This window comes from Anopheles gambiae, chromosome 3 (assembly GCF_943734735.2).
Source record: "Anopheles gambiae chromosome 3, idAnoGambNW_F1_1, whole genome shotgun sequence".
In the NCBI taxonomy this organism is placed as follows: Eukaryota; Metazoa; Arthropoda; class Insecta; order Diptera; family Culicidae; genus Anopheles; species Anopheles gambiae.
In genome coordinates, this window is record NC_064602.1 from 74,828,624 (window position 1) to 74,851,133 (window position 22,510).

General features: G+C 45.9%; 1 protein-coding gene across 2 annotated transcripts in view; it reads left to right on the plus strand.

Moving 5' to 3' along the window:
- The first annotated feature begins 383 nt into the window (after positions 1 to 383).
- The window catches only part of LOC1270812 (potassium voltage-gated channel subfamily KQT member 4), a 35,756-nt gene continuing 13,629 nt past the window's right edge, over positions 384 to 22,510 (plus strand). Inside the window, exons 1-5 of one of the 2 annotated variants that reach the window (XM_061657659.1) lie at positions 384 to 2,311; positions 10,242 to 10,459; positions 17,366 to 17,541; positions 17,707 to 17,958; positions 18,053 to 18,301. In XM_061657659.1, coding sequence (XP_061513643.1) covers positions 1,131 to 2,311; positions 10,242 to 10,459; positions 17,366 to 17,541; positions 17,707 to 17,958; positions 18,053 to 18,301 — 2,076 coding nt within the window. In that variant the 5' untranslated portion in view covers positions 384 to 1,130. The remainder of the gene's footprint in view (positions 2,312 to 10,241; positions 10,460 to 17,365; positions 17,542 to 17,706; positions 17,959 to 18,052; positions 18,302 to 22,510) is intronic. The other variant, XM_061657660.1, reaches the window with a different exon arrangement.

Sequence of the window (22,510 nt, forward strand, 5' to 3'; positions counted from 1 at the left end):
GTGCAAACGCATCGCATAAAGTTCACGAAATGAAAATCGATTACGAGTGAATCAACTTGGCACCGCACACTCCCAGCGTTAATTACCGTCGACGCTTTACCATCCCATCCCATCGTGGCACCACGTCTGAACAGTGTTTTGATTCTACCAGTTCCCCCCGAAAGTGCTTTTTTGTGATTCGCGTTTCTCCCGCATCGCGTAAAACGGATTTTCGTACAGCGTGTCTCATTCCGGGCTGGCCCAAATGCTGTGTGTCTGTCTGTGGCTAAAATAAAGCGAGCAAAAAGTGATGGTGGGCGGGCGGGAAAATTTAAGTTGATTAACACTTTTTCTAATTATCTTCCCACTCCCACTCCCATTCCTTCCCCAAATCCTGTAGGTTCTGGATGGCAATGGCGAACGCGAAAAGTGGGAATCATTAGAAGCGTGTATCTCGGTGTGTTCTCGCCCAACCACAAAGTGAAGCGAAGCAACACAAGAAGTAGCAACCCAAGCACTCAAAGGCAAAGGCGGAAAGTCATCGAATGCGAAAATTGCTCTCGCAATGCATGAAAGTGGATAAAAAGTGGGCGGTGGAACGGCAAATCGAAACGAAGTGCTTGTGTGCCAGTGTGTGTGTGTGTGTGTGGTGGGGGGTGAATTCGGTAAGGTTAATTTAGCAAAAGCACAAATCTTCTCTTCCGCCCACCCAGAAGAAAGCGAACGAAAGGGGAAGGGCGTTATTTGTTCGTTAGGCACTACGGCACCACGGCACGGCAAGTATGTGTGAGTTCAAGGGTGTGCAATGAAGAGCGCTCTGTAGATAGTGTGCATCCCTTCCATTCCTGCACCAGGCCAGCGTTCGGAATAATGGTGACAGTGCACCCGACCAGTGCAACCGTAGTCGGGCAACAGGAAGCTGAAGTGGTGGCAAAAGAACTCGTGCGGCAGGTGCGCAAGACACTCGGGACGAACGGACGAACCGTGCGGCAGCGGTGCGGCAGTAGTAGAAGTAGTAGTGGCATTCGTGTTTGTGGGCGATCCCCGTTGTCCGCCATGTCGGTGGGGCCGTGTGCCACGATCGATGGGCCGACGAGTCGCGGCTAGCAATCCGCGCGGCATCCGGCGACTCCGCAGGACGGTACTGCCAAATGTTGTCGGTCGTGCTGAGTGCAACCACCACGATAACAATGAACAGAGGCGAGCAGGAGAATCTCTACCGGCAGTCACGCAATCTACGGCTGCAGCAGCAGGAAGCGAAAGCGCACCAACTACACCAGCAACAGCAGCAGCAGCAGCAGCAGCACCAGCAGCACCAGCTGCAACAGCTGCAGCACCAGCAGCACCAGCAACTCGGCAAGCGCCACTACTCGTACGGTAATATCCACCAGTTCAGCGGTGCGACCGTGGCACTGCCCCCGATCATGATCGCCCGCGGGCTCGGCTCGTTCGCGATGGACGACCAGCAGCTGCGGCAGACCGGCCCGGCCCACTGTGACGATCTCGTGCTGAGCGTGCTGAAGTCACCGGTGAAGGAGACGACGAACCTGCTGACCGGCAGCCGGTCCGCACTGTCCGCCAGTCCCAGTGCCGGCAGCAACGGCATCACGATGGGAGGCGGTGGCGGTGGATCGACACAAACGCAAACGCCGAGCCCGTGCGCGACGGGCAGCGTTTCACCCGGCCCCGGTGGGGGCGGCGGTATGATCAGCTACCGGGCGCTGCAGGGCTCGGAGGACGATCTGGTCGACGATGTGGAGTCGGCGATGGAAACGACCGAGCTGAACGCGGGCGATCCGCACCGGGCACCGCTTCATCCGGGCGGGCCGTGTACGTCCTCGTCGCCGCGGGCGCTCAAGTTTCTGCGCCGGTTTCGGCCGGGCAAGCCGGCGCGCGCGTTCGAACCGCACCACAAGCGTGTGCCGACACCGATGAGGCGTAAAAACCGGAGCCGATCGCGGTCCCGGTCGAACGACCTGCTGGATGGGGTGGGGGCCAGCCAGGGCAACATAGTGGTCGACGACGATGATGACGACGACGTCGATATGGATGACGATGTGAACGAGCTGCCGGGTGTGGCGATGGGCTTGCATCATCATGGAGCAGGCGGAGGCGGAGGAGGAGGAGGAGATGGAAGTGGCAGTGCGACGGCGGGCGGGGGCAAGAATTTGGGCGTGCCGAACCCGTACTACCCAATAGCGCTGCCTATCGACCAAGCGTTCAAGGCCAAATACGTTTTCCACCATCGGCGCGGGAAAACCGTGCAGGAGCGGTTCTACGTCTTTCTCGAGCATCCCGGCGGTTGGCTGTGTTTTGTATATCACTTCTCAGTGTAAGTATGGTGCGAAGGGAGTGGGGAGGAGTGGGGATGGTTGGGGATGTTATTGACGTTATTATGGGGCATATTATTGTTTACTGCTGTTTTGTTGGAAATCGAAACGAAAGATCCAGTCGAAATTAGAAACATTCTGAGTTTTTGGAGATGTTGGAGAGCTTATTCGAATGGAGTTGATATCTTGATGAGTATTGATTATTGAAGATAGCATTACACGTTTCACCACAAACAAAGATATTTAAAAAAATAGTGCTCTAATAGTAATTGTATATACAGTGGTACGAGTAGTTCGATCGCTTGAGAGAACTTGTTACACGAATGCAACCAGAAAAGATAGTCACTGAAGCACTCAACCGGTAGTTACAGATGAGGTTTTAGTTAGAATGGGTCTCTGAGTTAATCGTGTTTAGATATTATCTTAAGGCCGAGGGACACTGTCCGTACTCGCTAGTGTAATTTCGATTTTCACTAGCGCATCTGGCGGCGGCTGGTGGAACCTTTTTTTGATCATCAAGGAAATGGTCGTGCCGGTTCTCAAATTTAAGTTGTTTTTTCACCGTTTTTTGATGCGAAAATGACTGAAATATTTGCACAACACATTTATCTATCAATTGCATAGCTTTTCCAGTCCAGTTAATGTAAAAAACGAGGAAAAATAACATATTTTCTGAAGCGGCTATAAATTGTTTGGCAAAATGCTTCGATCAGCCGCCGCCAGATGCGCTAGTGAAAATCGAAATTACACTACGGAGTACGATCAATGTAGCCCGGCCTTTATTATTATTATTTTATTAAGGCCAGGGGACATTGTCCGTACTCGGTAGTGTTCGATTTTTACTAGCGCATCTGGCGGCGGCTGAGAGAAGCATTTTGCCAAACAATTAGGAGTCGTTTAAGAAAATATGTTATTTTTTCATGTTGTTTACTTAAACTGGACTGGAATAGCTGTGTATACGATAAGCAAATATGTTGTGCAGCCTATTTGGAATTAAAAAAACGATTAAAAAACTACTAAAATTTGAGATCCGACTTGACCATTCCCTTGATGATCAAAAAAAGCTTTCAGCAGCCGCCGCCAGATGCGCTGGTGAAAATCGAAACTACGCTAGCGAGTACGGACAATGTACTTTGGCCTTTACAGCTGTATATCAGATACTAGCTCTGAACAGTGGCCGATTAAAACGAGTGGAGGTCCTAAGTGGTCACATGAATGTAGGCCTTTCGTAAGCCTTTTTACTTCTTCTCAAGTCCGTGTCACTTGATGTTACAACCGAGAACTCACGCATGACTCAGAAATTGAAATGTTGATCTACTACTAAAACTCTGTACCATTAATGGCGAGGTAGCGAGTCTGCTGAGATCTAGTGAATGTTCCTTTAGCGTTTGCAATAATTCTGAGATTTTAATGAAAACAGAGATCTTGCCACTAAGCTCGACTTTTTACCAAAAGGAGTAAGGGTATGACGTTTTGTTAGGAAGTAAGGAGTTAGACCTATCTGAGGTCACTCCCATGACTATATTCAAACCTACATTGGAACTCAACTTGAGTAATGGAACCTCAGACTCATGACATTGCTGATGGACCTAAGATAAACCCTTAGTCTTTTAATAACATAAACTGTATTACTCATTGGATCTTCAAGAACTCGCTTGTACAAAACATTAAAACAAATTTTGAGAAAAGCGGAATGTTTTTTAAGCTATTGTTTATGAGCATGCGACATTGCAACGCTCAAATTGCTTCGATGACTACCTTTTCAGGTTGCATTTGTGTAACAAGTTCTCTCAAGTGAACGAAATTACTCGTTTCCCTATTTTCCGGCAACTTCGCACAACGATGGCAGGCATAATTTATTGCCTGTCACAGGAAAGAACTAGACTTTCGCCTACGAACCAAAAGTTGACAACATAGTAGCGCTGAACATTCTCGCAAAAATCCGGCATTACAAAGTTGAACGACGACGCCCTCAACTGCCAAATGCTCAGCCAGGTGCGTTAAATTGTATCGCTTGCCTGTGCCTTTGGTAGAGCGGCAAAACAGAGAGAGAGGGCGGAGATAATGTTCACCCGGTCTGTGGTTTAATTAATTTACCACACAACAACATAATTTGTGTACCTGTGAAAACCGCGCGCGAAGAGTGAGTGTAAACAACGCGTCGGTTGCGGTGGGAAGCACTTACCGAGATGAGCTTCGTGAGCCGCAGTGGCGGATGAAGCTGAGAAACCTGAGCACTAATCTAACCTTCGTAAGTGGGGTTGTCGATTTCAACTCTTCGGCAGAGATTGCAAAACAATCGGTATGAGTTTTCCGAAAGTTTAGAGTATTATTACATGCATGAAAGCTCTCAGGGAATCATTTTTCCAGTTAACATGGCAGTATGCCATGATGTCAACGAGCTTGGTACTATGGTATCTACCATTAATTAATGGCAGTCGCTTGTGCTATCTGCTGCCAAGCGCTCATCTAAAAGTTTCTCTGGTAGGGTGCCTCCTCGGTGTCACAGTAAGTGGAAATGTACTTTTAATTGCATTCAAAACAGTGCAACAACTCAGAACAGATGCAGCAGAGGTTGTCTTGCACGCAGACAGTAAGTCTCGTCTGCTGTCTTGAGGGTAGGAAGGAGTGCAAAAGTGTGTCATTTAAATACATGTCACAAGCACGCAAATCACAGTAGTACATACTTGACTTGCTGAGAATTATAATGATTCCAATGGCACACTATTGCTTACTGTTAGGATGAAAAGGCTGTTTGCATAGATTCTGAGCGGATTTCGAAATCGATTTTCATCCAAGAGAGTCTTCGTCGAATAGTATGCAGTGTAACAATTTAATAAGGATTCGTCTTCTAGAACTAAGCTAGCAAGGAAAAACCTTGCAACTGAAGTCCCACAGTTGGTAATAAAACACCCAAGATTAGATAGCGCGAAACCTTGATAGTAGTGTAGCCGATAGCGTTTCGATCCCTTCCTGGAACGTCCTAATCCCAACCCGAGCATCCAATCCTTTATGGACGAGCTACACGGTATGCAAAACTTTTACGCTGTGCTCTACCCGTACCCGATTTTCATTCATCTTACTCCACCCAACGGTCCCAACATCCTTCTGAAGCGAGGAGGGGGGCGGCTTCAATCACCGAAACACCGGTATTCTGCCCGATTGATTCGAGACCGATGGATGCTGCGAGTTAAACAAATCACCGTTCGTTCCGCCTGCTTTGCAGCGCTATCTCTCCAAGGTAATCTTGCCCAGGTACGGAACGGTGAACGCTGAACGCAGTAGGCACCGCTGTTGCCGTGCGTTCGGAAAAGTAGCACCGCGGCACGGGCGTACGCGCGGAATTGAATTGAATAAGGAAGAGGAATTTTTCAACGCTGGGGCGATCTTGAGGAGCTCGATTTCATCTCCGCCGATTTGACACAAGCTTAGCAGATAAACGCTTGTATACATGATAGTACGGGCACCATGGGATTGAACGAGGGCAGTTAAAATCTTAAATAAGCCGTTTTTTTGTATCACAGTATTCATTTAACTCTAATCGACAATGCAAATAAGTAGCTCAAAACAATTGTATTACTTTGAATTGCTTTACTCTATACATTTTGTCCATTTTTTTGCCTTGTTTTTGCCTAACCGAACCATTTCCCTGGCGCATTGTTGTATCGCTCACAAGCGCGCACGTCATTCAACGTGAAATGGGAGAAGCTTTCATCCGAACCGGATGCGATCCATTCCATATTCCACACTGCCTTCCCTTCCCTAACCGGGTCTAACTGCGTTACCATTACGTAGTTCGTTTGCAAATTCCTTTATCCCCGCGCGCGTCTCACCAAAAAACCATCCATCTTGACGTTTTCTTATCCGTTCACATCCGCTGGATGGATCGGAACTTACGCGAGAGGGTTCAGTTCACCGGTTGTTCCCTCCCTCCCTCCCTTTCTCTCTCGGTTGATTCAATTCCGCTGAACTGATGCTGCTGCTGCTGCTTTTGCCACGGTTCCATTACATTAATCTAAAATTAATGTGCATCCATGGTGGATTTTTTTTGTCTGTTTTTGGAACCATTTTTTGTTGCGTTCGATGTAGTTCCGCAATGCCGCAATGGCAGAACGAAGGAAGTATGGAAAGGGGAGTAAGGGATACTAGCAAGGTGGACGGGGATAACAGCAATGCTTGGAGTGCACTTGCGCCTTTGCTTAGCTGCAATTGGAAGTATTAATCATTAAGTAGAGACGAATCTTTGCATTTTGTTTTTAATTTAACTCCGGATTTTGATTTTAGAACTCCGGAAAGGATCAGAAAGCTCATCTGAAAAGCTTCCTCTCGTGCTTCCTCTTTTACAGGGTTTCCCAGGGGTTCTCATAGTTATGGGACATTTCCCTGACTCTATCTTATAGGAAGTGAACTTCATATGATGAAAATTGGACTCTATAGCACCCTTTTTAGACAGGTGCCTTAGAAATTCCTAGTGGATTTGTCCAACAAGGATGCTACCGTAAGAAGAAGTCAATTGTCAGTGACCCACAGCGATGAGAACTCCTGGAAAACCCTGTAAAAGAGCTTCCCCTAACTGTGTTCCCTTTGTTAATGAATACTTAAAAAAAAAGACACAAAAAAGGAAAATAAGGCCAACCGATTACTAGCGGCCAATGAAAAAATTAAAACACAAAATTAAAACGTCATTTGCAAAACACTGAACCCAACCCGCGGATGGAGATGGATGTTCGGGCGGTAAAATAAACCTTCAATCAATTGGGTCGTTTTCATCAATTAAATGTCAATTGGCACATTTTACCTGCTGACACAACGAAATGACCTCCCTTCTCCCCAGGAGAGCTGGATTGGCAGTGAAAATCGATCAATTATTTTTCCCGTATTAACATCACCGCCAATTACCAGAGAATGGTTCAGTGTGATGTGCGTAGGGAGAGAAAGACAGACAGAAAAGTGAAAACATGCATTTAATAGAAGCATTTTGCTGGGTTGTGAAAAACAATTCAAAGTGACAGGCAAATAAAATTTAATTGTAGTTTTAATTTGCTGCTTTTGTACACGATCAATTGTGTGTGTGTTCTACACACAAAACTCACGGCAGCTTTCCCCCCATAACACTACTCTCGGTAGCATTAAGTGTAATTTTTCCTGACAATTAACACTTCAAACAATCCTACCCCCAGCTTGAACGCTTTGTACCCAAGGCCTTGGGCTGTCCTTTTTTCGACTTTTTCTATCTCTCTCTCTTTCTCTCTTTTTCCCTCGGGACCACATCACCCTTGTGCCAGGAAAGTTTCGCCGACAGCAAATGTCAGCTCCATGATCCGCGATGAAGGCGCGCCTGTTGCTGCTCCGCGTCTGTCAAGTGCGACTCGTCAAGAGCCCCGTCCATTGTGCCACTTGCACAAAGCTTACGGCGAAACGGTTCGCCAAACGAATGGAACGGTTGTGTACCGTATCTGTTCATACCCGCGCCGTGCCGCGCACAGTTGGGTTTTGGGTTGTGTGTGGAACATGGCGCGAGTTTATGATAACGCTTGGAGTTAGCAGCAAGACGAACTTCCACGTATTCAGCTTTACTCTTTACGCTTGCCTATTAAGTGGAAGTTGTGTTTTCTGGTCCTGTTTTTTTGCAAGCTCTGCTCCCTGAGGTTTGGTTCCTTGGTGCGCGAAAGGGGCATCCCGCTGTGTTTTGGATCCTTCACGCTTTAGAAGAAAGGATAACACTCCTCTGCACAAAAGTCCCGCAAAACCATTGTTCCTCAGCTCAGCGAAACGGTTGAGCGCAAACCCCCAGCCGGAGCTTTATCTTTAAAGCGAAGATCAGCATGCTATCATCGTGGCCGTTTGCCTTTTGCCGTTGTTTTTTTTTCGGGGGCAGTTTCGGGGAACGAGCCGCACAAGACATCAGCTGACTCTGGGCCTCTGACGTTCTGAAGCAAGCGAGCGAGTGAACGAACAGCGCAGTGACATTTAGCAGCCTGAGCCCCTGCGTCGGTGTTACGCTTCGCAGGACGTGTTTATGAGGCGAGTGAAATATGATTGAAATTCTATTTTCAGCCACATTATATATTCCACTTCCGTGCGGCAAGCCCAACACAATGGCAGTTGGGCCCACCGTGCTAACCTCACCCTGAAGGGGGTTGGATTAGCATCGGAACAACATCAGTGTGAAAAAATAGAGATAAAATATGTTTTCCTCCCATTGCCCGATTGCTTCATGAAAAACCTTTATCGTTGCTGGTTACGTGGAGAAGCGATTTAATGCATTAAAACCAGTGCTTTATTGAAGCCACGCGCTGACTTTAAGATTTCGTAACAAAGCACCATTAAGCGACGAACGCGCCGGAGCCCTGGCGAGCTGAGTGCAGATCGTAAAGCAGAAGTCCCCATGACCGGAGGGGGAGAGGTCATCGATTTGTGACAGTTCACACTAGTGATGGGTAGAGTTGGCAAAAATCCGGAGTCTACTCCGATCCGACTCCGATCAATTCGGAATCGTTTGGAGTCGGCCGGAGTCGTTCGGAGTTGGAGTCGTTCAAGTCGTCCGAGTCGTCCGGAATCGGTTGGAGTCAAAGTCGTCCGACGTATGCCGGGGTTGTCCTTCGAAACAAAGGCACAATACGATGTAGGCACGGACAAAGTGAAAGACAAAAACACATAAAGAAATTAAATGCCTGATCACAAGCACATTAAACCAAGGCTCCTGTTGACTCCGACCGATTTCGATTCCGGCCGACTCCAATCCGACACTAGCCGACTCTAAAAGACTCCGATTGACTCCAGACGACTCCGGACGACTCCGACGAGCCCAAACAACTCCGACTGATTCCGGACAACTCCGATCGACTCCGGACGACTCCGGACGACTTGAACGACTCCGATTGAACGATTAATTCGGAATTAAATCGGCCGGAGTCGTTCTGAATCGAAGTCGTTCAAGTCGTCCGGAGTCGTCCGGAATCGGTTGGAGTCGAAGTCGTCCGGAGTCGGCTAGTATTGACCTTGAAAAAAAAGCCTGTATACGATGTAGGCACGGACAAAGTGAAAGACAAAAAAAAACACAACGAAATTAAATGGCTGATTACAAGCACCTTAATACCTTACGCTCCTGTTGACTCCAACCAATTCCGGTCGATTCCAAACGGCTCTAGACGACTCCGAATGACTCCGACTCCGATCGAGTCCGGACGACTCCGAATGACTCCGGATGACTCCGAACGACTCCGACTGAATTCCGGACGACTCCGACGGACTCCGAATCCGAACGGATCTATTGATTCCATTTTGCCGGAGTTGTCATTTTCGACCAACAATAGTCAGAACCGGATCGGAGTCGTGGGTGCGCTCCAGAGAGCAAATCACTATTTCACACACATCTCGGTTCGGGCTGCATCTCAAGCAAAAACGCAAAAAAAAAGAGCGAAAAAGGCACAGCTGCGTCGGTGTGCCATAAAGATGATGGAGGGGTACACCGCGCGTTCACGTGCACGCGGTCATAAAATCGTTATCCCATCATCCCCGGTGAACCAATCGGAGACACTAAAAACTCATTCCAGTCCAGACCAGTCCGCCAACTGCGGTGACAATTATGTGGGTTGCGCTCGTGAAGCAATTTCTTGGCGCTTCTCTTGGCGGGAAAGAACAGTGCAATCGGAACGGTGAAATCATTCGAGAATCGCACACAAAAAAGAAGGTTCAATGAATAAAAGGTAATAAAAAAGGACATTTCTGGGACAGCTGAAAACGTAATAGCTTCCCGTGGCGTGTACGCGATGTGTTGGACCAAAACACATAAAACATAAGATAAGTATTAATGGGTCAGCTGCTTTAATAATCGTCAGAGTGCATCGATTTTTCACTTTAATATGATCTATTCCAACCCAGTTTTCTAATTGCTAACATCATATTCCTGTTTTTTTTCTTCCACTTCAGATTTTTGCTCGTTTTAGTGTGTCTGATATTTAGCGTATTGTCGACGATAGACGAGTACAGTAAGTTCGCGAACGAGACCTTATTCTGGATGGAGATCTGTCTGGTGGTGTTTTTCGGCGTCGAGTACCTGGTCCGGCTCTGGTCCGCCGGCTGCCGGTCAAAGTATATGGGCTTCTGCGGCCGGTTGCGCTTCATCCGCAAGCCCATCTGTATAATAGGTAGGTTTTAAGCCGTCCCGCATCCCCTCCTTTTTCCCCAGCACCCAGTCTTTCCCCGCATTTTCCCAAGCACCACTTCCTGCGAGTGGAATCTATCCACACGAAGCCACGGACACGGGCACGAGGAGCCTGGGAGGGCTAATTTCAAATTCATTAGAAACTAAATTAAAACACGACACTTCGATTTCAAATGCATACACTCGTACATATTTAACTGGCAGCACTCAACACACACACACACACACATAGGGATACATACACAAGAGCAACTCGTTCGTGCAGTTGCAAGAAAGCTCTTGATGCCACCTCAACACAGGGAAGCATTTGGTCGTTCTGGGTGTTTCTTGGTAACGGTGATACTTTTATTTATTCTTTTCACAAGGCACCAGGCAGGTGCTTGTGTGGAGTGAGTTTGCGTTAATTCCGGTCGTTCTCTGTGCTTGATTTTAGCTCCCCCTTCTTCCCCGGAAAGGTTGTGACAAGAGCACCGGGCAAATACGACACACAGAGCACTGAAACCAAGGTCTCTTCGTGACAGTGTTGCCACTGCTGCCTTCTTCCAAATGTTTGTGCTCCACTGGAATGGAATAATTTCGGAAGGTGCCAGTGGCTCCGGCACTCTCTGCTAGTTCTTAAATCCCGAACCAGGTGCTAATGTCCCCCCTTACCGTAAGCCTTTCCCCAAGCACCCGCGGCCCCCCCTCCCGTCCTAAAATGTCTAATAAATGAATGGCAATTTAAGGGTTCGCCGCTACTTGTGCATAAATAATTGCACCCGTCGTTAGTCTCCTCGCTCTCCACGGTGCACGGGACCGAACCGGCACCGTGGGCGCGTTGTACCAGTATAAATGGTTTTGCTCATCATTTAACCACACCGGTGTGGCGCTGTGAAATCACTCACCTCCTGGGAGGGTGTATGGGGAATGTCCAGCGATTCGCAGGTGTGCTTCAAGGGGCGTCGTCATCGCCAAACCTCAGCAGCGCCCTCAAAACACTGACCAAAAAATACACCCGAGAAGGGGGACACACTGGGCAACTGGGTGCCTTTCCGAATGTTTTTTTTTTCTCATGGACTAGAACCTCAAGAAGAACCTTCACCACAACTACGGCACAATACGGACAATAGCAAATGCGACAGATGTGTCCATCCGCTGCTTGGACGGAGGCCTCAAAGCCTGCTGCCTGCCGTAGAGCCAAAGCGTACAAATCGCATGAATTATTCATGAGCATAGCCTGCAGCCTAGAGCTGCCCGACAACACCACAGTAGGCATAGGGTTTTTCGGAGGGGAAAAGTGTCTAAAAGCACCGGCAAGCATATGTTCCGCTGCACTTAATGAAGAATTCTGACGGTGAAGGTGTGTGTGTGTGTGTGTGTGGGTGGGAAAAAACGAAACGACAACACAATCGAGTACACTGGAGGTCATCGTTGTCAAGTTCTTCGGAGTGGCCCGCTGAAAATCCTCGTTCTCATTAGCATTTCAATTTGAGTTGGTGCAAAGTTCTTCTACCCCTTTTGTCGCACGATTCTTCGAGAAGCGCTGAACCTCTGCGCACTCTTTCTTCTACAAAAAAGCTTCCCCAAAAAATCCCTGAAACCGCGTGCACTCTGTCCTTCTTTTTCCAAGGAAAAACCTCATGAAAAATATGAATGGTAAATTGACTCTTTTTTTTAACTCCTGTTTCCTCCCCACCTCACCTCGCGCGGGGGTGGAAGATACCGTTGGCTTGATTGTTCGAGAGAGAAAAGAAAATGGACCTTTGGCACGCGGACCTACGCTTTTGCTTTTGGGGCAATTTCCACGGGAGCTAATTCGTTTGGCGCGCGGTGTGATGGTGCATCGGATTTTAAAACTTCCCTTGTCTACAGGAAAAGGTTCATAAAACTGAGAGCGGGAGAGGGACGTGATAAAAAGATAGCAATTGTGTGGTGGAACAACTAAGCTCGAGCATTGGCGTGCTATAGAGACGTTTAAATGCAAACAGTCGGTGATGATGTCTCTCTCTCTGTTTAGGGGGAAATGTTTTAATTGACATTCTTTTTGGATTGACATTTTGTAGTTTTGGGAATTTTAAAATACTCAAAAAGACAAAGTGGATTGTCAATGTCACAAAGGTCCTTTTTCTATGGCCACAAATCATTTCGAAGCCTGCATTAATGTTCCCACTTTCCCGAATCATCAACTTGCTTGATCTTTCCATCCTTATCACATCAACAAAAACCGCATCAGACATTGGAGTTGAAAATTATAGCACAGTCCATTTTGCATATTCGCGAGTGGTCAAACATAATTGAAAACTTTTGCGCCATAATTTGCCCTACAAATGGGTGAATACTCTTAGCTTTTTTGTTGTTGTGGTGACCCTCAAAAACCTTCCCAAGCTCCCGGATAATAGCAACAAGTGCCCGTATAGCTGCAACACGCAGAAAAGGCACACAAACAATGTCCAACAAATCTGAATCAAATCAGGATTGGAGGAGGATCTGTTCCACCACTGCCGGTCACGACATTTATCCGAAAAACCTCCTCTACACAGCTGAAGCATCTCGGCGGATCGGCGAAGAGTCTTTCAACTCCACTCCACTCCAAGGCGGCTTCTTGCCTGGTTTGCCGGCACCTCCCATTTCAACTCCAACCGAAAACAGAAATATTCTCTGGCCGAGATTTTTCCTACCGATTTGGTCCGCGGTGCAGTTTCGTTTGAGTTTATTTTTCCTTCCTTTTTTATACGAACATTCCTGCTTTGCTCTTTTCTTTTGTTTCGTTTGAGAAAAATTGTATTCTCTTCTTTTTTCGTCGTTTCGTTCAGCGCGCGTTTTTGTTATTACGCTATCCGTCGCTTTGCTTTGTGCGGGTTGCGGCGTTCCGTACGATGGTGCGAGAGGGATCCTTTTTTGTCTGTACAAACTTTTACTTTGAACAAGCAATTGTTTTTTTTTTCTATTCTCTCTCAATTCAGCACAATTTGTTTCGTTTACGGCTTAGCCGGGGCAGAGACGATGGTCGGCGTTAGCAGTAACGCTTTAATTTGGTACGCATTTTGCATGTTCCGAGACGGTTGGTTCAGTTGGTTTAAAGACCTCCTCTTTTCGGAGAATCAGATGACAGCAAAACATTTTGATTGAATTAATTTGTAAACCTTTAAATTGAGTTTAAATTAAGACGCATAAAAAACGGCCACTCGTGCGAATGTACATTGAATAAGTCAGCGGGTTTGGTGAGCATTCTGGCAAACAGTATTATTACCGCACAGTCCTTCATCATCTTTCTAATGAACGGGAGCATTTTTTCAACCACATAAACACTTTCCATGCACGTGCATCACGTGCCCGAAGTGCAGTGAAAACATTGACCGAAGCGCATCGAGCGATAAAACAACATCAAACTGCTGACATCAAACCCCATTACGAGGAGGATCCCCTTTCCTGCTGTTTGCTGTTTCCCGTACAGAGAGCGTACAATATTCGAAACGTTGGTTGTGTGCTTGCTCGCAAAATTATATGGCATCGCTGTTCGTCATAAAATGATGCTTCTTTTGGCAAAAAAAGATGATGATCCGATATACTGCGAGATGCAGAGATGTTGCCACATGGTGCGGCGTAAAAGTTTTATTGCGCCAAATAATTGCAGTCTGCAGTCCGTTCATCATGCAGCTGCAGTTTGCTGATGGCAAATGTTTTGGACGGTTGCTGAATGTAGCAGCAAACGTCACAGGGACAGTTTCCCATTACGCAAATTGTGCCTTTAATGGTGCAGTTTCGAGTTGTTTCGTTCGTTTCACACTGGTATTATTCCAAATGATTGAAGTTTAGATAATAGTAGCCTAACGAAATGCAAGAAGCTGTTACGTTTGAGTTTGAGGTTAGAAATTGGGTTTGAGTTTATTTGCCCAAATAAAAGCTTAGTTTATCCCCCACTTCCCTTCAGCAAAGCGTTTCACCCCCAAAACGTAGGTTCATCGTTTAGCGTTGATAGGCCAATATTTACTTTACAGTAGCAGTTGTCACCGTACAAAACCTCCCAAAAAGAAAGTCAAACCGTACTGTTACTAGGGACGCTTAATGATGTTTGCCACTGGGTGTCGTTTGCCACTATTACTACGACCCAACGCCGACCCAACCCCATTATCTGCAAGGCCGGATAAGACTGAGCGTCTTTGTAGAACACCAGCAGCTGGCCTCCAAAGCCAATGCGCCAAGCGAACAATTAAAGTGTAAATATTTGTCAATCAGCTTCATCTATTTTTAGGGCAAGAAGGGAGGGGGAGGGGGGAAGGGATCTCTTTTTGTTTGTCCGAGTGCCGAGGTCCGAGAGGGTGGGTGGGTCGCTTTCGAAGCCGATCCAGCTAAATTTGCCTCTTCTCTCGGTTGGGCTGGTTTTGACACAGAGAGAGCCCGACAAGCTCAAACAAAATAAAGCCACCCGATAAGCTACTGCTGCTACTGTGTAAGAAAGAAGTTAGCTAGAAGCTTCTTTTGTGCCTGCGCTTAAGAATATGCGGCCGCAGGTGTGTATTGTAAGCAAGGAACCGAAATTAGGTCAATTCGTGGTTTGATCAATTGACTAGCCTTTACCAAGAGCGACCAGGCGTCTCCATCGACCTTTTTTCTCCTTCCTTCCCATCTTTCGTTGTGCTATTGTTTGTGATTTTCTTCTATGGAGGGAGTTTTTTTGCTGTTGTTACTAAAGCTTGACATATTTGCAAGGTGTGGCGTGCGTAAAATTGTCACATTTTACCGCGCAGGGTTGTATTTTTTATTATTAAATTAATTATGGAATTCATGCTTTTCACCTGCCGGAAGTTAATTTATGGCCGCGAATCAGTAGCAGCAGCAGAAAAATGCGAAACGGTGGCACTAAAACTACGCTGACTATTCGCTCCTTGGTGGGAAGGGCACAAAATATGACTCGTCAAATAGTGATGAACATGAAAAAAGCATTAAAATGTGGCAGCAGCACCACACAATACGACAACTACGATCACATTTTATGTCGTTGTCGTGCGTGTGTGTTTGTTTTCTTTCTTTTTTTTCTCCCCCTTCCCCATTTCAAATTAAAGGCAAAACCGTTTTTCCCTTGCTCTCCCCGACGAAGCTTTGGGACGGGAATTTGCGTGACTCTAATTTAAGTGACAGTCCGAACATTATCGGGCCGGTCCAATCAAGCGCCATGTTCTCGTGCACCGCTGCTGCTAGCGACAATGATTTCCCCAACGATGATGGCCGACTATGAAACCGACTTTTCATTGTTTGCTCAAGGGGGTGAGGGTGATTAGGGAGCAGAACACCGAACACCGAACAATCTTTGCCCAAGAATAGCCACCGATTAGTATGGTCCGGTTGGTTTGGCTACCTCTCGTCGCTTCTTCGCAAATGTTCCCGGGAGTTGGAGAAATTCGGTCTCCAAACTTCAAGCCACGTGCCACACCGTTTGGTCCACACCGGTGGCGCAGATTAATTTTAAACAATTTTCGAACTTCTCTTTCGGGGGGCGAAATGAACACGGAAAGGTATGAAAAAAGGGGGGAATAATTGAAATCGCTTGCCAAGCTGGTTCTGTGGCTAATGTGGGACAGAAAAAAAGGGGGGGCTTAATAAAAAGAGGAACCAATTTTATGATGATTACACCAGCAAGGGAATGTTTGCGCGGGAAGGAGCGGGTGCCGCTGCTGAACTTAAAACCCATTCAATCGGCACCCGGACGACAAGCTGTTTTGTGGGAAGGACAATTTGGCAATGCGAATCGGTGTTTTTACTGCACTGCAAACCCGTATTCCCGTGGGCAATTGGAAACCATCTTTGCCTTTTTTTGATGACGCATCCTGTTTTTTGGTTAATGGAAGAATTTTTAGCACAAATGGGACACATTATTGTTCAGAAAAAGGTGCTCTTATCAATAGCCAGTTTTGCCGATTTATCCAACGAACCTTTTCCAAATGTTCCATCAAAGTAGCCTCATTTTTGCGGCAACAAGTCAGTCGCGTCAGCCGCGCGTCCAGTTGCTGCGTCATCATCATCAGATGATGGATGCAGATCTTTCTTAATACAAATTTTTGCAAATGCAACACAGTGTGTGAATGTGTGTGTGTCAGCACAAATTTAAGCAAACAAATCTATTCCCGCTACCATAGAGCGTTGCCATAAGCGTTACCATTTTTCGCCCCCAATAACGTACGCTCCACCGTACAACTTCATTTGTCATCTCGAGCTCCATGCGCGTACGGTGGAGTCCATTGTTGGTTGAAGTTGGGAAGCACTAGGACCGGCACTACCACAGGGCACGATGCGGGCAAGGTTGTGGCTGTCTGTCCGTGGGCTAGCAAAATTGAAAGCATCCATTTGTCAGTGTCTTTCCGAAGATGATGGTGCGCTGTGAGTCGCTTCTGTCGTCGCATCTGTGTCGCTCTTGGCAATGGTTGGCACGAGGTGTGTGTGTGTGAGAGATAGAGAAAGAGGGAAGGAAAGAGACAGAGGTGAAAGTTTGCCAAGCTTTATGTAAATGCGTACGGCGAAAAGCTTCATCGAATGGTGAAAATTCAACTTCAAGTCATCAGTGTGTGTGTGTGTTCGTTTGTGTCTCGCTTTGCCTTTGCACACAGCTCTATATGAAAAGTTACACCAATGTTGCTAGTTTTTGGTGGCACAAATGTTTCCCCATTCGCTTTATCTCATCAAAACTTTATCCATCACAAGCGTTCATTCCAACCCAACATACTCTCATCGATAGTGTTGTCGTCTGTTTGGAATATCTCAAGAGGATTTGCGTAACATCAGAAAGTTGTGTTTTTTTGGGGAAACTTTTGCTCAACATTATTTGCATGTTTTTACCACTCTCTCTTTCTCTCCAGAACTTCCATTACATGTGAAACAATAACAGGACATTCAAAAATACTCTCTTTTCTTTCAGATCTTATTGTAGTCGTAGCGTCTATGGTTGTGCTGTCCGTCGGCTCAAATGGTCAGGTGTTTGCCACGAGTGCCATCCGAGGCATTCGCTTCCTGCAGATCCTGCGCATGCTGCACGTGGACCGGCAGGGCGGTACCTGGCGGCTGCTCGGCTCGGTCGTGTTTATCCACCGGCAGGTAAGAGGCAACCGGGCAACACCGACTTTACCGATAAATCTCTTCCCTATCCCACAGCAATGGTAGCTGTGATGTATTGGAATAGATTAGGTTATGAATATCGCATGAACCTTCTCAGCCCAAACTGATCGATCCACCCTATTCTCCCGCCACACACGCACACAGGAGCTGATTACCACGCTGTACATCGGGTTCCTGGGGCTCATCTTCAGCTCGTACTTTGTGTATCTCGCCGAGAAGGACGTGCTCGGGCCGGACGGGAAGGCCGACTTTGCCAGCTACGCCGATGCGCTCTGGTGGGGCGTCATTACCGTCACCACGATCGGGTACGGCGACACGGTGCCCCAAACCTGGATGGGCAAGATCGTTGCCTCCTGCTTTAGTGTGTTCGCAATCTCGTTCTTCGCACTGCCGGCCGTAAGTTTCAATTATAATCCTCTACCTTTACCCCTTTTTTCTTTTCAATTATCTCACACCATCGCATCCGTCTTGCTTCCCATCCACTGCGCAGGGTATCCTGGGATCCGGATTCGCCTTAAAAGTACAACAGAAGCAGCGCCAGAAGCACTTCAACCGGCAGATACCGGCCGCCGCCATGCTGATCCAGTGCCTGTGGCGCTGCTACGCCGCCGACAAGAGCTTCCACAGTGACGCCACCTGGCAGATCTACGTCAAGTCGGCCGACAACGGCAACAACAACGGCAACAGCAGCACCGCCCTTCCCTCGCAGTTGGGCAAAGTGAGTGCGATGTTTAGCGGTGTACGTTTGTATGTTTTTGGTGGTTACTTTCCTTTTGCTCGCCCCGCCCCGCCCGTGTTGCACGGTGCGCATAACGCTTTTTGCATTTGCCCTTCTCCTTTCCACCCACCCCCCACCCCCCTGCCATCCTGTCTCCTTCTCGAGTGACGTGACATCGCATCGAAAATACCTTTAGGGGTGGTTCCGTGTGAGCGAGATGGTTCTGTCTGTGTATGTATTTCCTACATCTCCTCCAACGTATCGTAATAGCAAATTCCCTTTGATCTTTCTTGATGATGTGTGAGATCAGAAGGATTTTTGATCTTGTTTTTCCTCAGTTCATTTTCTACTTTGATTTTCTTGTTTTGCTAATTGCTCATTAGCTTATTTTTCATTGCATTTTGGTTTCATTTTGTCTTATTATTGTTTTTGCATTTTCTTCTTTACTTTTCATGTTTTTTTATTTACTGATCAATTTCTTTTTAATTCGATTTTGTTTCACTATTTTATAACCAGAAGTTTTAATACTTTTATATATTAGTAGGGAATAATATACTACATCGTTTAGTTTTTTATTCATGTTTTAGATATTGCCATGAAAAAATGAGCTTTTTGAGAATTTATAAGTCCTTTTTGCGTTAAAAAATTAATCTTTACATTTTGATTTTCATGTTAGTTATGTTAATTGCTCATAAGTTTATTTTTTATATAACTTTGCTTTTATTTTGTCTTTTCATATTTTGTCGTCTTTCTTCTTCACTTTCTTCCTTTTTACATGTTTTTTTATTTGCTTACCAGTTTCTTTTTTTGTTGCTTTTTTTCAATATGTTATAACAATAAGTTTTGATTACTTTTATAATTTAGTTGGGGAAAATATACTACGTTGCTTAGTTTTCAATTCATGTTTTATATTTTATAATGACACAAATGAGCTGTTTGGGAGCTTAAAAGTCATTTTTCATAAAATATTATTTTTCCCATTAATTATTTTAAATTACATCCGTATAACAATGGTACTAGAATCCTTCAATTTCGTCACTAGAACCCCAACCGTACCAGCCTCTTAACCCTTTACTGGTTACACGTACCGGTCCTACTGTAAAGCACTGCAACGACCCCTCCCCCCTCCCCATCGCTGTATAGATAAGGAAAGGCCACGTAGATGTGTGCTTAGTAGACGGACATGTACACCGCTCGCTTGAGTTGTTGTTTCGTTTGAATGTTGTTTGCGTGTGTGTGTGTGTTAGAGTGTATGCGTTGACGTTTGCTGTTGGTTGATTGTGATTTTGATTAGTTGTGGATGATGTAGTTGGGTTTGTTGTTTGTTTGTTTAGAGAACGGTTGTCTGCTTTGACGTGCTTTTTTGCTACGTTGTTTGCCGATGCTCCGAGTCTCCCTCTGTAATGTTGTAATGTTGTAATCCATTGAAATAGTGTAAAAAGTGAACTATAAAATTAACTAAAAAAAACCACCTCTAAAAGCTCCTTGATTAAAGCACTAAAATTTAAAGCATTTTAAAGCTGCCCTAAAGCGTCGACGCTAATTGCTTATGAAGTTTGCTGTTGAAATCAATTAAAGACGCCACAACGTACAACGTCTCTTTGCCTCTCTTTGTTTCTCTATTGCTGCGTAAACCCCCATACAACGCAACCGAATTCGCGTAACGCAATCCAATTATTTTCCGTTTTGTGTGCCTTTATGCCACGGCAAACGATACGATTCCGTCGAGCAGCTCGGTCTGCTCCGTACTGTTGCAGTGCGGAAAACTTTACTGCACCGTACCATTTTCCCACGCTCGCGCCAATCAATCTATTTCCACGGGGTGTGTGTGTGTGAGCGTGTGCGTTTTTGTCTACCAACGCCGGACAGACAAATTACCGGCGCCTTCACTGTCGTATCTGATTACTCTGACTCTGGCTCGAACGGAGTCGCGAATCTCAAGATCCATTGCTATGAGCAAATGAGTGCGCAAGCGTTCCCGATTTGTCGGCGTAAAGTGACGCACCGGCAAAGGCGCGGGTTGTTTTACAAATACGCTCGTCCAGTTTACTGTGCTTGCCCCTCTCCCCTCCCCTGTTCACCAACTACCCCACGGGATACCCGAGCACCAAACCAATCAATCAATCAAAACCACACAAACTCTCAATCAAATGGCAAATGGCCATACACCATCGAACTTCACCGGTTAGTAACACTGTTGGTGTTGCAGAAGAAAAGGCAAAATTCGACCGGAATGGGGCAAAAAAAAAGGAAAAACTTTGTGATCAAATTTAAATTTTGTCAGCCGTTTTTTTTTCTCCACTCCCTCTCCTTCTTTGTTGGTGCGAGAAGTGGTTTTGTTGTTTTTATTACCACTTCTCGGCTTGCGCTTCAGCCCTTCCACCACCACAGGCGCGGAGCGGATGTCAACGACAGCAAGGCTACGCAGTGAGGGGGGAAAGCGATTGTTTTTTTGTTGAGAGTTTCAGGTTTTTGTTTCCCAGTGCGCCCGTATGCCACTTGCAGCGTGTAGTGATGAATTATTCAAATCACAATATTCGATATAAACAACGCAAACGGTTCTCGCTGTGTGCGCGCAGCGCATTGGCGCAATACCATTAGCGAGAGGATAGCGCGATCCAAGCAAGAAGGCAAGAAACCGCGGGCAAAAGCAAGCAAGCAAGACACATAAATTGGCTCGCTGGATCCGGTTTTCCACCCATACACCCCAGATGCATTCCCGTTCATTCGTTTTCCCCCGTTTTCCATTTTACTCACATTTCAAACCCATAAGCCAAAGGCTCTCAAGACTGTTATTTTTTTCTTTTTTTTTGCTTTTGCTCTCTCCTCGTCCACGGCTTTGGCCCAGCCCGCGGGGTGATTGAATTAGAATAATGGTTGTTTCATTGTTTGTGAAAAATGGGGACGGAAAAAGAAGCAGGAAAGAGAAGCAAAAATACGGAAAACAACAACATGGGGAACAATCTTATATCCCGTTAGCGGAAAAGCTTCCTTCGGCCTTTCCTTGAGTGGGAGTGTAATGGTGGGTGAGTTGAGAACAGGGGGGGAAAAGGGATTGATTTTTGTGTTTTCTTAACATTCGATATCATCGCTCGCTTTTGGATTGATTTTATTGCGGGAAAGTGCTTTGATCAGCAAACATGATTAGATGAAGCCATTTTGCAATCATGCCGATACCTGGCGGGGCTTTTTGTATCCAAAAATTCTCTCTCTTACACACACACACACATGCAGGAAAGAGTACATTGGGCACATATTTGATGCGTTTCAACACGGTAACCGAAGCACGGGATTTCGAGCGCGGAATACGGGATTGCTGTTTTTTTTCGCTGGTGACGGCGCTAATCTAATTTGATTGGAGTGGATGCATTTCAATTGCGAGGATCGAAGCGAGAGGGCTTTTTGTTTATTTCAGTATGGCCCACACACCCTTGCTTTGCCTCGGGTGTTGGAATGGAAAATAATGGATTTGTTTTTAGCGGAATAATTCAACAGAAAAGCTTTTCGTCTGTCATCGGTTGAAAGATAACGAGGCGAATGTTTAGTGAGCTGGTTAGGTACAGGGTTTACCAGTTCGTGTACGGTTTCGTGTGGTTGTTGCAGTATTAATGTATGTATAAATTGCTATGATTAGTATAAAATCAGTATAAAATGTACGCTATGATTTACTGGAATGTATGGTTTATACTGTATCTTGCTTGAGGAAAAGTAATGAGTTTGTTTTGATTTTGCAAACCTTTGCCTAGCAAAACAAACCGTCCAGAATCTGGCCGTTGTTCAATCGAAGACGAAAATTGTGTTATGGAATTGGACAGAGTAGCTTAGGTTAGGTTTTCAAGTATTGATATTTGAGTCGAAGTGGTGAACATTTTTGTCTTTTATCCTCTAACGACTTGCATGTCTTTTGTAAAGTGGAGCTGTACGTCCCTTTCGAATGTGCACATCATAAATTACCGCCTACAGCATGATTTTCAGCAGCTTGAAATGGTGTATTTGCATCATAATACAGGGTTTCCCAAGTCAGTTTAGAATGTAAACATTGTTATTCACCGCATTCAAAATGGTTTTTAACAGCTGTGAAATGGTTTATTTGTTTCAAAATGAAATTTCAGTTTTAACACATGATTTTCAAAACATAACAAAGAGCTGTCAAACTCAATCCAGCTTGAGACGTGTTGAAAATTATGCTGTAGTTTTAAAAAAATATTATGATGGAAATGAAATGTCAGA